This window comes from Salminus brasiliensis, chromosome 9 (assembly GCF_030463535.1).
Source record: "Salminus brasiliensis chromosome 9, fSalBra1.hap2, whole genome shotgun sequence".
NCBI classification, from domain to species: Eukaryota; Metazoa; Chordata; class Actinopteri; order Characiformes; family Bryconidae; genus Salminus; species Salminus brasiliensis.
The window spans coordinates 14,720,370-14,741,244 of NC_132886.1; the positions used below are offsets into that span (position 1 = coordinate 14,720,370).

Genomic DNA, 20,875 nt, shown 5'->3' on the forward strand with positions numbered 1-20,875 from the left:
TATATATTAGTGTAGCTAAATGTGTGATTATTGCCCTTGTTTCAGAGCACAGCGTCAAACAGGAGCTGTAGCTGTGCAGAATGTCCGTCTGTACGTTAGCCAGACTGCCGAGGTAAGGCCATGGCCATGGCTGTGTTACTGACTGTATTTGCTGTTTATCCAAGATATGGCGTTTGATTGGGACTTTCCTGTACAAAATTGCCTTCATTACTCGTATTCTTGTAACGCACTGCTGAATACTACGAAGCCCATAAAGTATCATGATAATATAATAAATAATTCAGATTGATCGGCTGTTAAAATGCTCCCTCGATTTACAAACAAACAAACAAACACAGAAATAAGCCTCCCCGGTTGTTTCTGCGGGTGAATGGCATTGCCAGGGCGTGCTGTTGGAGTCGTATTGTCGTATTACTGTGTGTCTCTCTCGCCCTGTGCTGTCCTGGCGAAGGGCGCTGGATATCTGGGGTAAAGTTCACCTCCTGGTCACATGATCGCAGACAGCGTGGCCTTGGGTGTCGTATATCAAACTCCCTTACGTAAAACCAGCGCCGTTCATCGCAGCTTTCTTCAGCTGCTTTAGTGACATGGAAACATTTCGGTGTGTCGTGTGATCACACAGGTATTAGCTAGCTATGTAGCGGCAGGACTTGTCCCTTCCTGACTCCACTGTGGCTCGCTGGGCATGTGTCACAATGTCCCGCCTGTGTTCCCAGGTCTCTGTTTTTGGACAGTGCTGGAGTGTGGAGTGTGTGGAGGCATGGCTTTTTCAACCTGCATGCCTTTGCCTTCAGAGCAGAATGTCTGGCTCATGTAAATGGGGGAAAGGATAACCACCATTGCAGTGGACAGCAGATGGGTTTGAGTGCCATATAAAGCCTGGTTATTGATCAGGTTAGGGCAAGGATGAGAAAAATGGCTAGTAACTCTCAGCACATCAGTCCACTGCTGTTTAGTTGTGGACCAGTGCTGATGGCCAGTGATATCATTCATCATCATTAAGTGCTGATTTACTAGATAAAGTATAAAAAATATGAGACTCCCATTAGGAGAGCTTTGGAGATGTTTTAAGGAACACAAATACATATTAATGTATGTATTTGTGTTTATTGTAATATTTGCATATTTACGTTTATATTTACATTACATTTACGGCATTTAGCAGACGCTCTTATCCAGAGGGACTTACAAGGTTACTGGTATTACAGAGGAGGGTCAGTGTAGTGTTAAGAGTCTTGCCCAAGGACTCTTATTGGTGTAGCGCTGCATAGTCACCCAGACCGGGAATCGAACCCCAGTCTCCCACATGGTGTGGTAGCTCAGTGGCAGGTAGTGGTGTTATCTGTTGCGCCACACCAACCACATATAAAATTATATATAAAATTATATATAAAGTTGCTGTTTAATCGTCTTGCAGAAAAAAACAATATGGAAATTCTGTATGTAACTGTTGATACAGATCAGGGCTGTGCAGAATTCACAATTGAATTCAATTCAGTGAATGAATATGAATTTGAATTGAAATTGAATCTTTCCTACAGGATGTGGAATTGAATTTGAATTGGAATTACAGGAAAATGGAATTGAATTCATTGCAATTCAGAGAAACTCATTTTTATCACATATCTGTGAGAATGTGATACATTTGTCTTCAAAATGGAAGTACAGGCACTAACATTAAGCATACATTCTCTTTAATGTTAAATAATAGCAATATCTTCATTATTTTTGTATTCTGGGAAATGAAGCACTTCCCTTAATTTTAAAGTTATTAAAATTTTAATGATCTGTTTTATTTTGTGGTAAACAAGTAGGCCTATTTACTATAATAAAGTATTGTGTACATAAAATTCATGTAAGAATATCTATATGCAGTTAATGTTGTAATCATATGTAATATATACTGCAAACCGTCATTGTTAAATACACCTTAATTATGGAGTTCTTTGAATTTCTTTGAATTCCAATTCTACTTCCTGCAATTTGAATTTGAATTGCAATTCCGCTTCCTGTTTGCAATCTCAATTCAAATTCAAGAATTGATTTGGAATTTGGGGGTTATGAGATAAGATAATCATTTATTAGTCCCACAGTGGGAAATTACTCAGTTCAATTAAAAATTTTGTTAAACCCTAATGCGAGGTGCCAATACTTTAAAAAAAATGTAGTAAATGGAAATGGAATCATCTTGAGAAATATAACACTACAGTACTGGAAAATATTAATCACCTAAGTGAATTATGTAAACTATTTATCTCAACAATAAGTGTGTTTTTTGTGGATGTGTTCAATTCCATCACCAGCTCTCCTGATTAATGCCATTAAGTACTGATTTAAAATAATAAAAAAATTCTAGACACCCCTGAGCAGAGCTCATGAAAAAACAATGCTTATTGTATTAATGTTATTTCTGTTTATTCAAATATTAAAATTTTACTGAGTAAACAAACTCTTACTGCTCATATAATGATCACATATGCCTATTTTATTTTGCACAATACCGTATTTGTAGGGAAGTGTAATAAAATGAATGCAATGCAGGTATATTAAAGTAGAATGTCGGGGTCATCTAAGTGTTTTGCACAGTAAATGCATCCAATATTGCTGTGACATATTGCCAAAATCTCAACATCGATTTAATACATTTATTTTTTAACAGATGCTGAAATGATGCTGATATTGTTTTGCCTTCTTAAAACAAATTAGATGACATTGCCATTTAATCAGTCATTTTCTCCGTTTTTTTCTGGTCCATCGTGTCTGTCCCACTGTGTAGGCAGTAATTGACAAACCTGCAGTTGGCAGTGATGCTGCCATCAAGGCTGACAAGGTGGACAAGAAGGCTGTTAGCATGGTACGTGTCTGACCACTGTGCTTTTTTTTTATTTGAGCACATTGCTCAGGCAAACAGGATTTTAATGCATGTTGTTCAACTTTTGTATTGTTTAGGAGTCAGAATCCTTTGCTGTGAACATGTTTAAGGGGCAGATCAGCACCTCACAAGTCTTCCCCTTCCCCTCAGGTAAACGAAATTGTAGCATTTTTCTACACATACAGTGCCCTCCATAATTATTGGCACCCCTGGTTAAGATGTGTTCTTTAGCTTCTAATAAATTTAGTTTTTTTCTAAATAATATAGGACCACGATGGAAAAAAGAGTAAAATCCAACCTTTAACTTAAGTGAATTTATTCAGTAGGAAAAAAATCCCACATTAAGAAATAATTGTTTAACATCAAATCATGTGTGCCGCAATTATTGGCACCCCTGATGTTAATACTTTGTACAATCCCCTTTTGCCAACCAGGGGTGCCAATAATTATGAAGGGCACTGTATGTGCATATAGTGATACTGCTGTTACACGTTGCCAAATAATGCATTGCTGTTCCAGTGCTGAATGAGGAGCAGTCTGAGTTCATCAGGGAGCTGGTGGGGCCATGTTCGAAATTCTTCGAAGTGAGATTTTTTTTCTTCTTCTTCAAATAATTTCATGACTTTGGAGTCTGTTCAGAATTAGATGTTCATGTACCTTAACCTGGTGGTCTCTTCCTGTATGCATGCTTATGTCTCTGTCTGTAGGAGGTAAATGACCCTGCTAAGAATGATGCGCTGGAGAAGGTGGAAGACCACACCCTGGAGGGGCTAAAGGAGCTGGGTGCCTTCGGCCTGCAGGTGCCTGTTGACCTGGGTGGCGTAGGCCTCAACAACACACAGGTGAGAGGAAGGGGACATGGGAAAGAAAAGAGATCAATGGGAGGGATAGCTGAGGGCAAAAAGGATGGGTCTAGCTGAGAAGTTGGGATAGAGGAAAGCAAACAGTGCAGAGTTTGATTAGCCTTATGAGAATGAATTTTGTTTGATGTTTGTATATTCTAAAATATACGTACAGTATAAGGCTGTCAGGATTAAAGTTTTTAAAAAGCATTAGTAAGCATTATAATCATACAATATGCGCACAAATGTTTGTGGACAGTGTATGTGTTCATTTACTTCAAGTTGGGCCCTTTGCTAACACAGAAGTGCAAATGTAGGCTAGAGGGGTATAAAGCCCAATCAGCATTGAGCTGCCTGAACTGTGTTCTCTGGAAGGATGGTGCTCCATCCAAATTGGAGTTCTGGTCATCCAACATACTGATCTTACTAACCGGCTTGGCACTGAATGCTTTTGATTTACACAGCAATGCTCCAAAGGAGGACTTATTTATTTATTTATTTATTTATTTATTTATTTATTTATTGAATATCCTTGACTTTAGAAGAAACAATGAATAAGCAGGTGTTCCAATACTTTTGTCTATAGTGAACACAATTTATATGCCCTTTTTAAGACCTGTTTCCTATATAGACAGTCATATGTGAAAGTTTGGGTGCCTCTGGTTAAATTCCATAATTTTATATTTTGGAATAAGAAAAATCCTCATCTACGCAAACCACACTTCTGCACATTGTAATACACAATTACTTTTTTTTTGTTTGAATTTAACATATTTGGTAGAAAACAACTTAGGAATAGGATCTTTAATAGAGTATATTATGATTTACTATAGATCATACTATTATACTACTACTATAGATCATACTATAGATCATAGATCAATAGGTGCACAGATCAAGATGTTCGCAGATGAAATTTGCAAGATTAGTGAATGTGAAACACATGGAGATAAAGTATATTAATAACAATGATGCTAATAGTTGTTATAATATTAATAATAATGATAGAAAAGAATAATGTTGTTATTATTAATTTAAGTTGTATAGCAATGTTTTCCTGCCCAAGTTCCTCACTCTTCCTCATGTATGTGATGTACAGTATGCCAGGCTGGTGGAGATCGTGGGAATGCATGACCTGGGTGTGGGAATCACTCTTGGTGCTCACCAGTCTATTGGCTTTAAGGGCATTCTCCTCTTCGGCAACAAACAGCAGAAAGAGAAATACCTGCCCAAGCTAGCCGTAGGTGAGTGTGAATAGAGTTGTTTTTTTTTTTTTTTTTTTTTCTTTCTTTTTTTTTTTTTTTTTTATGGAAATGTAATAACGTCTGTGTGGTTGGTGCCAATAATGGCCCATGTTAAACCACTTCAGTTTACAGTGTAATTTGCAAATGATTTGCCTGTAACTGAGTAGGCAGTGAAGCAAGTGATTGAATTAGTATGTTTTTTTTGGTGCTATGTAATGTTACCACATTCATTACCTTTAATTACTAGAGGAGAAGTTTGGTCTTAAAGAGGGTGTTTAAAGCTGTAAAATGTTTCAAAACATGTTTAAAACGTGTTGCACTATGTAAGTCCCAGTCGCATATATTTTTAAGATCCCAAGCACATGACCTCTAATCCATACTCCGACCATTACTAGATTAATCGGGCAGTTGAAGATTAGGCTGTTTATGTGCTTTAGATGCTTCATTAAATAAATGTGTTAAACCAGGTGCTAACACTTTATTGCTTTACATTAGTTATGGTTTGTGTGATCCTGTCATGTGATTATGTTGTTTTCTGCAGGTGAAACAGTAGCGGCTTTCTGTCTGACTGAGCCAGCGAGCGGCTCAGATGCAGCTTCCATCAAAACTACAGCAGTTCCATCCTCCTGTGGAAAGTACTACACACTAAATGGAAGCAAGATCTGGATCAGGTGTGTGGGTGTATTTGTGTGCGTGTGCTTCTACTGTGAACCACCAGAGGGCATCTGTGCCTTTTCCATTTGGAAACATTGTCCTTGCTTATCATGTCATCACCAGGGGTAACTGTGCGTATGTGCACATATGTGCACTGTGGGCATCTCAGTTGTCAGTGCCTGTACAGCTTGTATAAATACATATTGTTTGTATTAATTGACCTTTGTTCTGTTGTCCCACAGTAATGCAGGCCTGGCTGAGATCTTTACTGTGTTTGCTAAGACTCCGGTGAAAGACCCAAAGACTGGAGAAGTAAAGGACAAGATCACGGCTTTCATTGTTGAGAGGAGTTTTGGGGGAGTCACCAAGTGAGTGATGTAAATGGCTGCAGAGGTTAATGAAATTTTTTTTTTTTAATGCAAATTACTTTTAAAGCATTTTCCCAGAATATTTGATCTGCATTAGAGATGTATGGATTTTTCTGGATTATTAGCAAGCCAGTGCAATTGGATGATCAGACTGGTTGAGATCCTAATATCTGTATTAAAACAAGTTGTTTATCATGTACCTTCCTTCCTCTCCACCCCGGTTTCCCCTCAGAGCCCAATTGTCCCAGTTTTCCTGTTCTTGACTCTGTTTTCTTGGTCCCTACACTGCCTTTTTAGTTTTTATAACTGTCCTGTTAATGTACCTCTGTCTCTCCCTCTTTTTTCCCTCTTCATTTCCCTGCTTTCTTTGTCCCCGTCTCCCTCTGCTCGTCGTGCTTGTCTCTGTTTTCAGCGGCCCACCGGAGAAGAAAATGGGTATTAAGGCCTCAAACACTGCGGAGCTGTATTTTGAGAATGTGCAGGTGCCAGCTGAAAACGTGCTGGGGGAGGTCGGAGGGGGATTTAAAGTGGCCATGAACATTCTTAATAACGGACGATTCGGCATGGCAGCAGCACTCTCAGGAACCATGAAGGGTGTCATCGCTAAAGCGGTTAGTCTTTATTTTTGTTGGTTTGAGTGTCTCTATGTTGTGTTTATAAGTGATTGCGTGTTTTGCACCATGCATAATGCTACGTAACAAGTATAGGATAATAATATCAATATAGAATATGGGGCTTGCACCGAGTACACTATGTGAATCAAATACAGAAAGCATATATTGATGAATTGGAATGGGTTTTACTAGTGGTGGGTATACATATCATTGTCATGACAAAACAGGAAATAATATTTTTCATAACATTTTATCAGTTTAAATGGACAAAATTTAAACCAGTGACATTAAAATATTTAATTATAATAAAATAATCCTTTATTAGTCCCACACTGAAAATTTCCCCACTGCGGGACTAATAAAGGATTATCTTATCTTATCTTACACATGGTTATTCAGATAACCATGTGTAATTTTTCTAGCCAGGTCTACCAGGCAGTACTGACGATACACTACATTTAAAAAGAATGTCACAATATGCTCTTCTGTTCATATTTTGATTGGATTTAAATGTATTTGTCTTCCAAGAGTTCCTTTGTATTCACTATGCTTTCAGTAGGCAGTGCAGTCTTGTATAATTTAACTAAAAAGTATAAATATTAACATTTTTGTTTTAAGACTGTACTTTTGTCATGGTGTAAAACACACACACACTACACATTGTGGAATTTGTGTATAGTTCTACATCTCTACCAGGGTGGTTTTAGCTAGTTGGATTATTATTTTTATTCGAACCTCTTTCTTTTGCTTTCATTTCCTCATGTCTCAGTTTGTCTAGCATGTTTTTCAACGTGTCGACACAGCCCCCCCCCCTCCCCCCCCATATCACCGATATCACCCTCACTTCCTCTGTTAAGTAGGCCTATGCAGGGAAATTCCCAGCATACATTACCCGGGTGCTGTTTTTCTTTTATTATGCTTTTAATAGTCAGTATCTTTTTTTTTTTTTTTTTTTTTTTTTTTTTTTTTTTTTTTTTTGTTTCCTGGTGTGTCTCAGACATTGACCGTGCCTTTTTAAAGAGCACATCTTCACACATTGTCTCGCGCTGCAGGAGGCTTATTTAAGATACAGTCTTTCTTACTAACGATATCGGATACACCATGTAAAATACAGTTTAAGCTGTTTAGCTTAAGAAAATACAAAGTTGGTTGACGGAAAGATTAAGCCTTTCATCTATGAGAATGAATTAATGCACAGTGTGATGGACACATTTGAGATGCATGTCCTATAGAAAAGAATGAATAATGTTCCACAAGAGTCAAATGCTTCTGTGTAGAAAGATTTTCCCATTGGAAAATCTTTATCACTGCAATCTCTGTTTGTAGTTCTCTCCATGGTTTGAACCCTGTAGCTGCTCTGTACACTGTGTAACAAAACTCTTGATGAATAGATCAATAGAAATGCTCTAAACTACTGAGCATAAATCCTTATTTTACATTGACGTCTGTTCAAAGTTAACAACATCGACTTCTATTCTCCGCCGAAGTCACCATTTTGGAAATTAGACATGGACACCCCAGTTAAACCCCATCCAGAACTTTCAATAGTCAGAATGCTCTACCAGCCAAGTCTCACTGTGTCCCCTGTGACATGTGGTACTGGCTGTAAGTAGAAGAGATGAGCAGTCTTGTGTAACGTTATGGGAAAATGAATAGTGTGAAAAGTGGGGAAAATACCTGAATTAAAACTTTAAATGCAACTCCGAATAAAAGCCCCTCAGTTAGAATATTGTAGATGGGGGATTTTTGTGTGTTCAAAAAGACATTCATCTTAAACACACTGCCGGTACAGCACAGGGTTTTTTGTTGATGTTTTTTTTTTTTTTGTTTTGTTTTCTTTCTTTGTTAGGAATATATATATATATATATATAGTATAAAGTGATCTTAAACAGTCCAGTGTCTTGCCCTTTATATTACTACAAAACAATTCCTGTCTGTTGCCACCCTCAATCTCGCTTCATATAGCATATTCATATAGTCATAATGAGAAAAGTGTGCCGTATGATAGTAACGTGTACAAAAAGGCAACTGGCATGAAGTTACAGAAGTGGTTCCATCGAGTGCTCGTTTAGTACTTGCTTAACGACTTTGTTATTGTGAGGATTCTTAATTTAAAGCTGTTAACTTGGAGTCTTTCTTCTGGTCCTTTCAAAGTACTGTTACACAATTCTATCTGTATGCTTTTACCTCAGTTCAAGCTCCAGTAGTTCTTATTATTGTTCAGAGTAGACAGTGAGAGCTGTGATAACCATTCAGGGTCTCCTACTTCTAAATTTTTGCACCCACCATGCAAGCTATTCTTGTATTTACGAAGTGCTAAACGTGCATGTTTGGGAGTGTGGTTGTGGTTCTGAACAAGCTCGGTGGTAAGAGAAAGAAATTAGGCGTGAGCGTCGATGCTGTTTCTGACCACACTCACACACATTGTGAAAGCAAAGATGGTGAGAAAGAGAGAGCAAAAGCAAACTGCCAGGGAATTTTAGTGTCACATTGTTTAGCCGTCTGGTCCATAAGACCTTATTTGGACATGTGTTCATTAGCTCCGTCAAATCAGTAGACTCCTTGGCAAATTTTAATAGATTTCAGTACCTACAAAAACCTACAGAAATACACTAATTATGAGATGTTAATTATTCAAATAAAATTAGAATAAAAAAATCATGCCTCTTCGAGATGTATGATATTAAGAATGTGTATCATTTAAAATGTGAAGAAGCAGTTATTATGGATTTTAAGTTTGTTTTCATATAATGAACGGCTGTGAAAAAGAATGACCCATACAAATACTTCTAGTTTGGTACTTGAAGGCCACAGGAGTGCTGTCTTCTGGCTGTCTTTGCTGTCCTACCATCTTTCAACTTTTACCTGTCTTCCGCAGGTGGATCATGCTGCCAACAGGACCCAGTTTGGCAACAAGATTCACAACTATGGAGTCATTCAGGAGAAGATGGCCAGAATGACCATGTTGCAGTATGTTACAGAGGTGAGGCAAAAATCTTAACCCCTTAACCTAGTTCTGGTCTCCTTTACCTCTGCACTGTTGGCATAATTGTGTGGTTTATTTTTAGGGATGTAAGTTGGAATATACACGGTCATGTCAGAACATAATGACCACCTTTCTAATAGTAGGAATAACTACCCTTGGTTCTGATGGCACCAACAGGACTTCATGGGATGGACTGTATTGGGTGAAGGAAGGTGTTTATTATAGAGATGAGCTGTTATGCCGTTGGGAGGCACTCAACGTGCAAGTACACCCACAAGGTTGGCGATTTCCAAGATTCTACCACCCTTCGCCCACTGTTAGAGTCATATCAGAATATTATGACCACCCCCGGGAAGTCACAAATGCCACATGAACAAGTTTGCTGCACGTATGAATAAGTGAGGACACCAGTCAGTTGTAGCAAAGTGCAAAACAATTGCTGTGGGCAAAGGACGCGATTTGACTGATGTTCAAAAGGGCATAATAATAGGGTACTTGGCAAAGGATGGTAGCATCTCGACAACTGTTAACTTTGTGGGATGTCTTAGAGCCGCTGTTGTGAAGGTGTGCCGAGAATGGACTTCAGTGCAGTGGATAATAGCAAGAAATGCAGCAGTGATGGAATCCTATGCTGACCTTGGTTCATTATTAGGGTCTGCAGGGTCCTTGTTTAAATGTTCCTCTAGAGTAAGAGTACTCGTGTAAGCGAGACCAAGACATGGAGGAAGTGCAAGTTTCTTCACTTTCTAAGTGGTTGCATCACATGAGCAAACAGTGCAGAACTGCACTTGTTTTGAAGCACCCAAACCCCTCCGCCATTTCCTTCAGTTTCTCGTGAAATTCATGTTTTTCTTATTGCTCTCTGAAGTCTTGTAACCAGCTTTCTTTTTTTCCTCTTTCCTGTCGCACTTTTTTTTTTTTTCTCTCTCTCCTTTTCTCTCTCCAGTCTATGGCTTATATGGTGAGTGGTAATATGGACAGTGGAGCAACAGATTTCCAGATCGAGGCAGCCATCAGTAAAATCTTTGCCTCTGTAAGTGTTTCACATGCACCAAGCAATTCTCTTCTGTTCTATTAAACATCATATAAGTCACATTTCAGTAGTAGATGTCTCGTGTGTCACTTATCCTATATGAAAGAAAAAAAACCCATAAAAAAACACCACTGCGCTCGTAATAGACCCCTTTAGGAAACATCCATAAAACAATGATTTCAGCTTTTCTCATTTATCAGTGATCTATCATTTTTGTTTGTGGCATTAAGGCGTGGATAAAAAGGAAAAAAAAAATGCTATCTTACATTTTCAGGAAGCGGCATGGTTGGTGACAGATGAGTGTATTCAGATTATGGGCGGAATGGGCTTTATGAAGGTAAGTCTGGTTATCACTTGAAGAGTATGTTTCAGTGAATGTATCATTACTCTTCTTTCAGTCTTAAAGTCTACTGTAAATCACACTCATTACTTTGGTTCACCTACTTTTAGTCCTAAGAGATTTTAGTCATGTGGGGGGATTTACTGTGCAATATTTCATACCAGCCTTTTTGCAGAATTGAACAAAAACCAAACTTACAAAAGCATAAATTAGCCTAGGAGATCCTCTTAGACCTTTTTAAAAGATTCTTCCCACTCAAGTATCTATATTACAAACAGTACTGTGCACATGTTTGACACATAAGCACATTATGTTAAACTCATTTATTTCAGCACTAAGAATGTTTTTGCATAAATCTTTTAAATTCAAATGCCAGCTCATCTTTAAGCACTGATTTGCAAAATCAGGTGTTTGATGATAACTATATATAATACTAGACTCTCTTGAGGAGAGCTTTGGAACCACTACTTTCTGTATAGATTTTTTTTTTTAATTTATTCTAATATTAAATAAACATTTACTGCTTTCATTTCCATTATACAGACACTACATGTCCTAATGGTTTTTGGACATTAGGTAGTGTGGCCTTTATGTTGCACCAATTGCTGACACACAGCTTGTCTAGTCCCTGTAGAAAAGACTCTCTGGAGCAGTTGACCTATTGGCACCATGCCTAATGCCAGGTGTGGGCTAGAGGGCTATAAAGCCCAGCATTGAGCTGTGGAGCAGTGGAACTGTGTTTTCTGGAGTGATTGTGCTCCATTCAATACGTTTGGGACGGTAACAATAGTTGAGGATGAGGTGGGGTGGTAATAATCCAACATCCTAACCTTACTAACGCTTTTACCACTGAATGCAATTAGATCCTCACAGCAGTGGTCCAAAGTTTAGTAGGAAGGCTTTTCTGGACAGTAGAAACAGTTACTTTAATAAAATCATTTTTTTATAGTGTTTGGACCAATAGAATTTGTTCAAAATGAACATTGACTTGCAAAAAAAGTTAGGGGTAAAAAAAGGTAAAGGTGCACGTATTTGTCACTGTACAGTGTACACTGCACAGCGAAATGTGTCCTCCGCATTTACCCATCTGTGGTAGTGAACACACACACACACACACACTAGTGAACTAGGGGCAGTGAGTACACACACCCAGAGCGGTGGGCAGCCAACTCCAGCGCCCGGGGAGCAGAGAGGGTAAAGGGCCTTGCTCAAGGGCCCAACAGCGGTAGCTTGCCAAGCCCGGGAATCAAACCCACAACCTTGTTATGGACAGCCCAGCGCTCTAACTGCTGAGCCACCACTGCTTTGTTCTGGTATTCTGATAAATCAGGGAGTTACCAGAACCAGTTACAAGGTTTCGATCTGACAGTCTGTGTTACTTTTTCACATAAGCAAACATTTGTTCTAGCAGGATCTTCCACCTCTTTTCTAATGTATAAACAAGGATGTGTGTGATATGATCTGCAGTGACAGGGTAGTGCTCAGTGTTCAGTGGCCTTTCACCTATGAGAGCCGTCTTGCTTATGCTTTCATTTACATCCGTATCTTTGTTGTAAACTGCAACAACAACAAAAAACACCACTGTTTTGCCCACCATTGATGACTGCAGACGGTGCTACCCTTCACAGACAGTCACGTGAATTCGAAACACTCAAGTGGAAAAGACCAAGGTTTTGAGGGTGGTGGAAAAACAGTGTAGGTGTCGGATAATAAAAGCCCTCAGAATCCTGCGTGGGTTTAGAAGGCAGAACCTAACGGTGCTAACCACTGAACTCTTGAGAATGTGGGTCACACATTGAGGGTTTTTTTTTTGTTGTTGTTGGGACCTCTTTCCTACCCTAATCAGAATGAACAGCACTGTGTAGAGCTGTATGCTTCTACATAGACTCTGCTGCACTTAACACTGCGAATTGTAGAAGTGTGCAGAGCTGAGGCAGAAGTGAGCAGACGGTCGAGATGAATCAGCTAGTTTATTTGTAGAACAGGGCTTTGCTTGTTCCTCTTCATATATGTTTTCTGTGTGAAACAAAACAGGCTCACTTTTAAATCAGAACCAGTCAGCATGTCGAAGCAGATCTCCCCTATGACCAGAAGGCCCCTGCTCAAAACAAACTGGTCAGTTCCTGACAAGATTGTGTTGTCCCTCACAGCTAGAAAAACTATGTGATAAAAATGCAGACTGTATCCACATGACTGTATATTGTATACATGCACTGTTGCACTGTTCCAACATACAGCTTTTAATAGGTTACACATTCTACAGGTGTACACACTGTTACATCATTGAATCTATTCAGTTGATTATGTGCTGGGCTGTACGCACCTTCCTCTATGGAGCTTTCTGCTCAAGAATAGTGCAGTTCCTGTAGTAGGTGGTGATACAGGCAGTCAGAATGCTTTCCACAGTGCAGACCTAGAAGCCTCCTGTGTGGTGTGTTCTGTCCATGCAAGTTCCTCTGTGATGTAGACACTATTGTAATATTGTGGTCAAGAAATGAATAATGCCAGGCAATGGATTCGAAACGTAATGTAAATGTATTTCGAAGTCCATTGCCTGACATTGTTGGTATTGTGAGTGAAATATTACCAGTGCATTGATTGCACCATGTTTCTTTGGAAGCATTGATTATGCAAGCTTCCCCCATAGCCACTTCAACCACACTCTATAGATCTTGGGTTTTAAGAACGTCTTTAACATTTAGGTCACATACACTGTATGTCCAAATGTTTAAGGAAACTCTTTCTTATAAATGCATTCAGCTATTTTAAATTGTACTCACTGCTGATGCAGATGTGCAAATGCTCACACACAGCTTGTCTAATACAATTAAAGCAGATAAACATGAATGTTTCAGCACAAGGCCTAATGCCAGGTGTGGGCTAGAGGGGTATAAAGCCCTCTATCATTGAGCTGTGGAGCAGTGGGACTGTGTTCTCTTGTCTTGTCTTTACAGTGATGCTCCAAAATCTAGTAGAACACCTTCCCTTGACAGTTACTCCAACAAAATCTTTTTAAATATGCTAAAAAAAACTGTGAATGAGCAGGTGTCCCAATACTTTGGTCCCTCTAGTATGTATGTAAACACCAGACCATCTAAACGATCCAATTAATCCCAAAGGCATTCAATTTGGTTAAGGTCAGGATATTGAAAGTACCAAACTCTTCAAACAGTGAGCAAACTTTATCGACCTCGCTTTGTTTGTCATGCTGTAACTTTCCCAAACTGTTCCCACAATGGTTAGAAGCGTGTAATTGTCCAAAGTGTCTTTGCGGACTGTAGCATTCACATACAACACCGTTATTCAGTAGAACCAAACCCTAACCAGCCCCAGACCACCATCCCTCCACTAGTAAACTGTAGATTTTGCACTATGCAGTTTAGTTGGTTCTCCTGACATTTACCAAACCCAGATTGGGCCATCAGACGGCCAGATAATAAGGCATGATTAGTCACTTCTGAGAACACGTTCTCACTGCTCTATGGTCCAGTGGTATGCTCTACACCACTACAGCTGATGTTTGCCATTGCCAAGTAATCTTCAGTGCAACTGCTCTGCACAGAAACTCATTATATGAAGCTATATGTTGATTTTGAACACCTGTTAACAGGGGGTCTAGCTGAAACACCATAAAACTCTAATAATTAGGAGAGGTGTCCACATACTTTTGTATAGTTTTTTTTGTAGTTCTTTTGCAAGCGATGGCTGGTATAGAAATGTTGATTGGTGCAATAAGGATGTTGGAGTTTGATACAACAGAATTTTGCTATGTTCATTAGACACACTTCTAATGAAATGTTCCTGTTGCTATCGTGCAGGATGCTGGGGTCGAGAGAGTCCTGCGAGATATTAGAATCTTCCGTATCTTTGAGGGCACCAACGACATCCTGCGACTCTTTGTGGCACTGAACGGCTTCCAGGTAATCAGAACCAATATGCTGACAGACAAATGAGTTAGCAACTGTAAGACTATACATTTCCTGTGCTGCAGAAACTGCTGAGATTAGTTGTGTCACATTAGAAGTGTGGTTGTGGACATTTGCTACCGTTTGGACTGTATACAACAAAGAGGCAACTGTAAACCAGAAGCAGTTGTAGACTCTAAAAGCAGTTATGATGTAGTTGTAAACCACAGTTACACAGAAGCTGCTGCAAACTTAAATGTACTTATGCTGAAGCAGTTGTAGACTGTAATGAAGGCAGTCATGGACAACAAAGGCAGTCATGCTGAAGCAGTCCTGGACAACAAAGACCGTTGTAGACCGTAAAAGCAGATGCAGTCATGGACAGTAAAACCAGTTATGCTGAAGCAGTTGCAGACGGTAAAGGCAGTCATGCTGAAGCAGTCATGGACAACAAAGACAGTTGTAGACAGTAAAAGCAGAAGCAGTTGTTGACGGTAAAGGCAGTTATGCTGAAGCAGTAGCCGATGGTAAAGGCAGTTATGCTGAAGTAGTCAGACTGTTAAAGGCAGTTATGCTGAAGCAGTCGCAGAGGGTAAAGGCAATTACGTTGAAGCAGTTGCAGACGGTAAAAGCAGTTATGCTGAAGCAGTTGCAGATGGTAAAAGCAGTTATGCTGAAGCAGTTGAAGACTGTAAAGGCAGTTATGCTGAAGTAATAATAGACTGTAAAGGCAGTTATGCTGAAGTAATAATAGCTGGTTAAAGCACTTATGCTGAAGCAGTTGCAGGTTGTAAAGGCAGTTATGCTGAGTCAACTGTAAACTTCATGCTGAGCTAGTATGCAGAGCTATTTCTAAACCAAGGAATACAAGGAATTGTATGTTAACCTTAAAAACATTGTGTGCCCAAGCCCAGCAAAAGCCACATTGTGTTCAGGACTAGTCATGACAAGAGTACAGTGCCTACAGTACTATTATAAAATCAATCAAAGAGACTCTTGGTTTGTAGAATGCAGGCAACCAGCTGAAGAGTCTACAGAAAGCTCTGAAGAATCCATTCGGCAATGCAGGCATGTTGGCTGGGGAAATCACCAAGCGGGCCAAGAGGTCAGATATCTGTGTGCATTTGTTGTTTTTAGAAGATAAATGTAAAAGGTAAAAGACAACAGGAATACAAGTTCTAATCATTTGTCCTCCTACATGTATCCCGTCTGCAGGAAGGCAGGCTTGAGTACAGGCCTCACTTTGCAGGGAAAGGTTCACCCTGAACTTGCTCAAAGTGGAGAATTGGTGAGACAACACTGAAAATAATTTCACACTTTGAGAATATTTAAAGCAGTAGGTTTGATGAACCATCATATGCAGTCCTGATTAAGCACACATTTTAATACAGAATGCTTAAGGTGACCACAAGTCTTTCTTAAGGAGTCAGACAGTAAAACATGCCATATGGTCTCACATCGCATTCATGTTTTACAAGAAATATCTGATTATAATGAAAGGATGGTTCTAAGCTTTTTGTACACCATATTCATTGGCTTCTGAGTTAAATTGTCTTAACTTAAAATGGATCTTATCTTACAACCTGTTTTTTTTCCCCACCATTTGTAGACTGTTAAAGCTATTGAACAGTTTGGAATAGTAATTGAAGAACTGCTTTTAAAGCATGGCAAGAGGATCATTGGTGAGTAAAGTGTACTTGTCTGTGTATCTGTCTGTTTGTATTTGTATCTATCAGAGAGATTTGTTCATTATTTAAATATTATGGTTTGTTTTATTTGTGTACTTTATAAATTTTTTTAGAAGATTGTACAGTTCATACATTTGAATTGTCACCATTTTATGGTGCGGCCCAACCAATGGCAAAGCTCCTTCTAATGTTTTTTAAGCATTTTCAATAAAATGATCAGATGGAGTTCATTACAAAAAGCCTCCCAGGGCATCGCTGTCGGGTATACCTGACGGTAATTCTAGTCTTTTATAGGAAACGCTGGCAGGCTTTCAGAATTGCTGTTACTGTGCTTGATCTGCTGAATAGGGAGGATGCATATAATGTTTATGCAAAGGCAGTTCTTGCAATTTTGAGGCAGTGTGCATGACTGATATCCGTTCTTATACTCTCACTAATGACTTGTCATATTCAACTTCCTTATCAAGGCACTGATCTAACATTGTGTTTTTGTTGATTTATTTATTTATTTATATATTTTTTTAAACAGATGAGCAGTTTGTGCTGCAAAGAGTGGCGGACTGTGCCATTGACTTGTATGCTATGGTTGTTGTGCTGTCCAGGTAATATTTGCCCACATAATCTCTCACATATTTACTCGTTTTGTGGAATTTAACATACTGGGATGCCACAAATCATGTTTCACAGTATGCTACAGTCTTATGCAAATGTTTGGGCAACGTTGGCCAAATTACACATTTTGCCATTTATTATTAATTGAGAGGTAGTAGCCTCTGTCGCTAATCAAGGAATACAATACACTTCATACAGTCTTAATGCCGTTACTGTCTGTATATTCTCTGCATTTTTCCTCACTGATTTTTGCGCAATGTCTCTAGTTCTGAGATGTTTTTGGGTCATCTTGCTGTACTGTGCGTTTAAAGTCTGTCTACTAAATGTATTTCATGTCACACAATTTCTGTCGTTATGCTGCTGTTGAGGCCATCCTCTCTTCAGCTTTGCTGATTGTGGTCAGTGATTTTGACTTCTTCGGTTTCTAAAACTCCTCTGGTTTGTCTAGATGACCCTGTAGCATACTTCATACATAGAGTTTTGAAATGAAGTCACCGGTGAAGTTTCCTTCTCATGATCCTTTCATTAATATTCTTAGTGTAAGCAATGCTGGAATTGCACACTGCACTCTTGACTCTAAACTTTCTCAATTATGATTTACCTTTGACCGTCGACTCCGAGCAACCCTGTCTTCAGGTCTCACCTTGACCTCCTCAGTTCTTTAGAACTGCCATTTCTTAACATTCCACACTGTAGAAACCACAAGCTGAAACCATTTGGTTTTCTTTTTATAGCCTGTTCTTGCTCTGTGGGTGTCGATTGCTTTCGTTTCGTTTCTAAAAGCAAACCATGTTTAATGAGTGTTAGTAGCATGTTTGAAGAGTCATAATTGGGAATGTGAACAAACTGTTTCTTAACACGGGGTCTGTTTACACCTGGCGTTAATGCGTGTACCATCTATTGTTCTACTACGTTGTAGAACACCCACTGTTACTCTAAACTTTTCAGTTTTTCCAGAGCAGGACAATTCTGATGAAAAACTGTTGTTTACAGGAAGTAAAACGGAAATGATGTTGCATGCTGGTGTGCTTTTTACGCAGGAAAGTAAAATCTGATATCAACCTATATCTGATATCAGTTGTGCTGGAGACACATTTTAATGAGGAGATGAAACATAATCCGGTCAGAGTGAATCCTAAAAATAATAAGATAAAACCCAGCATTAACATGCATTTTGTAACAGGTTGTTGGTGACATGTCTCCTGCTTGATTTGCTAATCAAGGCCTGAGATCCTCACATTAGCTACGAAGACCGTTTACTACTCCTAAATCCACAAAAAAGTGTCTTTTGGCCAAGGATGCCCAAACCTTTACTTAAGACTGTACATTAGGTGAGAACTGTCAAACATACCGTGTGGAATGAATTCATACACTTATGCTTGTGTTCTCATCTCCAGGGCTTCCAGGTCTCTGAGTCAGGGTCATTCCTCAGCTCAGCATGAGAAAATGCTGTGTGAAACTTGGTGCATAGAGGTTAGTGTCTACTCACCCTGTCTCAACCTCCCTTGAATGTGGTTGAATACTTTGTGCACCAATGCAATCTTGATTTCCCTTCCTGTCCTTCACTGAAATGTATCTTTAAAGTTCTGCTTTATCTCCATCTCCTAAAGTCCTGAACTTGTGACTGAGATTTTTTGCGCATTTTGGATGGCTCTGCTGACTCCTCCTTTCTATCTCCCTGAATTTAGGCTCATGACAGAATCATGCGGGACATCAAGTTCCTGAAGTCAGGCACATCCAAACAGATCTTCAAGAACCTGCGTGCCATTTCTTCAGCTGTGGTGGAGAATGGAACAGTGGTGGCCCCTCATCCTTTGGGCATGTAAAGACAAAGTTGTCCCGTCTCTCGCAGACCCAAGTCTGTTCCATCCTTTAATCTTCTCATAGACAGTTATGACCATCCATATATCCTATGAATTTCCAGACTGTTCAGTGCTGCCAACATGAGTAAGTGGAAGGAGGAGTAAGTCCACAAGAAGTGCATTAATGTTTCAGAAGCCAGGTTAATAGGTTCGTTTGTACAGTTATTGTCTGTTGTTCTGAAATGTTAGTAATTGGATCTCAATGAAAAGTTTTGTGAATGTTTGGAAGAAAAAAAAAGTTGGTCCGCGAGCGAGGTACTACAAAATATGAATTTTATGGTCTCCAGTGGATTGTTTTGGGTTCTCTTTATAGATAGAAAGTAGTTTTACTACTTACTTACTTTGTTCTCGTTTTGTACAGATGATACTCACTCAGTGATTACTCCATTTCTTTGGAAAAGCAAAGTTTAATCAAAACTAAGGACTCCTAACTGAACTGAACCCATTATCCATCCTGTTTCGTATGCTGTATGTTTTCAATTGCCATTGCATCAGATGTATTTTAACCAAAATATTTTTTCATTTGCAACTTTTTTTTCCTCTCATACCTGCACCTAACTACTTTAGGTCTCATATGAAGTATGTTCTATTCAATATAGGTTTATGGAGATCAAACTGTCATTAACATTAAGCAAACTGAGCCAGAACTTGGTTCCGGGTTCACTTTTGACCTCCTATCTGTATTGGAGTCAGTATACTTAATAACACAGTGTTCAAAATGGTTCCCAATACAACAGGAAACGGGTGTTTTTATTGTAGGCTTGACAGGAAATGTCATGTGCCTTCAGTTGCCATACAGACAAATACCAAAGTGCAAATGCTCATGTTTGAAATGTGCGCTGCACTATGAGTTACTTCAAAGCACTCTGAATTCAGTTGGTTGTCATGCAGGTGAAGGAACACTTACACAAGAGAGGAGAGAAAACTTTTCGTAGGTTTACTGAACATGCTTGTTCCTTTTTTTGTTCCTGTCCTCATCGAGAAAGCCTGTAAGCACTCACAGTAAATCAGTCAAATCTGTCAGCATTAAGCCTCTATACCATAGCCTCTGGACATTGTGCTCAGCTTTACATTCTTATGTCTTGTATTGCAGAGTTTGGCACTATATTTATTACATGGTAATCAGTGGTAGAGATCATTGGTCAGTGCCTGAGTGTTCAGAATGCAGTAAAATCTGGTGATGGTTTCGCAATTTAAGGGCTTTTTACAGGGAATCTTGATGTGCATAAATCTTGACTGTATAACAAAATGGAGAGACTGTTCTACAGGATACCAGAGTCTTGTTAAAACAAGTTAATAAACAAATAATACACATCAAATGGGATTTGGTGCTTGCTTTTCTAAAGAACCGTGAATTGCCACTTCTTGACACCACTGATTAACTTCATTTACGTTGACACAGCTTATTTCCTGACTTGCTGCTTTGCTCTAGAAAGGCATCAACACAATTCAGCAGTTTGAATTAGAATTATCAGAACCTTCCCCTGATCTTCCCAAATGAATTCAGCAAGAAGTCACTGCCCTGCCATGTCCCTGTTGGACGGAAGCAGACTTGAAGCTAAAACACATGTAGCCAAACATCGATTACTAAAACGTTTTGTTTACTATTGTTACATTTGAACAGGTCCTGGTTTCTTGGAATCCAGATTGAGATCTTTTGGACCCTGTTCACACCTGGTCCCTTCATGTGTCTTGAGTATCAGGATTGTATCTGGATACAAAGTGTAAATGCACCAAGACTCCCCAAGATTTAAACCAGATACAAATCCGATCACTCAGACTTCAGGAAGTGGTCTGAGACGTATTTGAGTCATGTTTTAGCAGTGTAAACACATCCGACTCCTTTGACAACCA

At 39.1% G+C, this 20,875-nt stretch overlaps 1 protein-coding gene across 2 annotated transcripts in view; it reads left to right on the plus strand.

The window, feature by feature from the left end:
- The window catches only part of acadvl (acyl-CoA dehydrogenase very long chain), a 21,091-nt gene extending 751 nt beyond the window's left edge, over positions 1–20,340 (plus strand). For both annotated transcript variants that reach the window (XM_072687545.1, XM_072687546.1), the window contains exons 3-21: positions 46–112; positions 2,777–2,854; positions 2,950–3,022; positions 3,392–3,456; positions 3,580–3,714; positions 4,814–4,958; positions 5,500–5,629; positions 5,855–5,980; positions 6,393–6,591; positions 9,474–9,578; positions 10,528–10,614; positions 10,889–10,951; positions 14,773–14,874; positions 15,867–15,964; positions 16,075–16,147; positions 16,469–16,541; positions 17,077–17,149; positions 18,557–18,632; positions 18,848–20,340. In XM_072687545.1, coding sequence (XP_072543646.1) covers positions 46–112; positions 2,777–2,854; positions 2,950–3,022; positions 3,392–3,456; positions 3,580–3,714; positions 4,814–4,958; positions 5,500–5,629; positions 5,855–5,980; positions 6,393–6,591; positions 9,474–9,578; positions 10,528–10,614; positions 10,889–10,951; positions 14,773–14,874; positions 15,867–15,964; positions 16,075–16,147; positions 16,469–16,541; positions 17,077–17,149; positions 18,557–18,632; positions 18,848–18,985 — 1,906 coding nt within the window. In that variant the 3' untranslated portion in view covers positions 18,986–20,340. The remainder of the gene's footprint in view (positions 1–45; positions 113–2,776; positions 2,855–2,949; positions 3,023–3,391; positions 3,457–3,579; positions 3,715–4,813; positions 4,959–5,499; positions 5,630–5,854; positions 5,981–6,392; positions 6,592–9,473; positions 9,579–10,527; positions 10,615–10,888; positions 10,952–14,772; positions 14,875–15,866; positions 15,965–16,074; positions 16,148–16,468; positions 16,542–17,076; positions 17,150–18,556; positions 18,633–18,847) is intronic.
- The last annotated feature ends 535 nt before the right edge of the window (positions 20,341–20,875 follow it).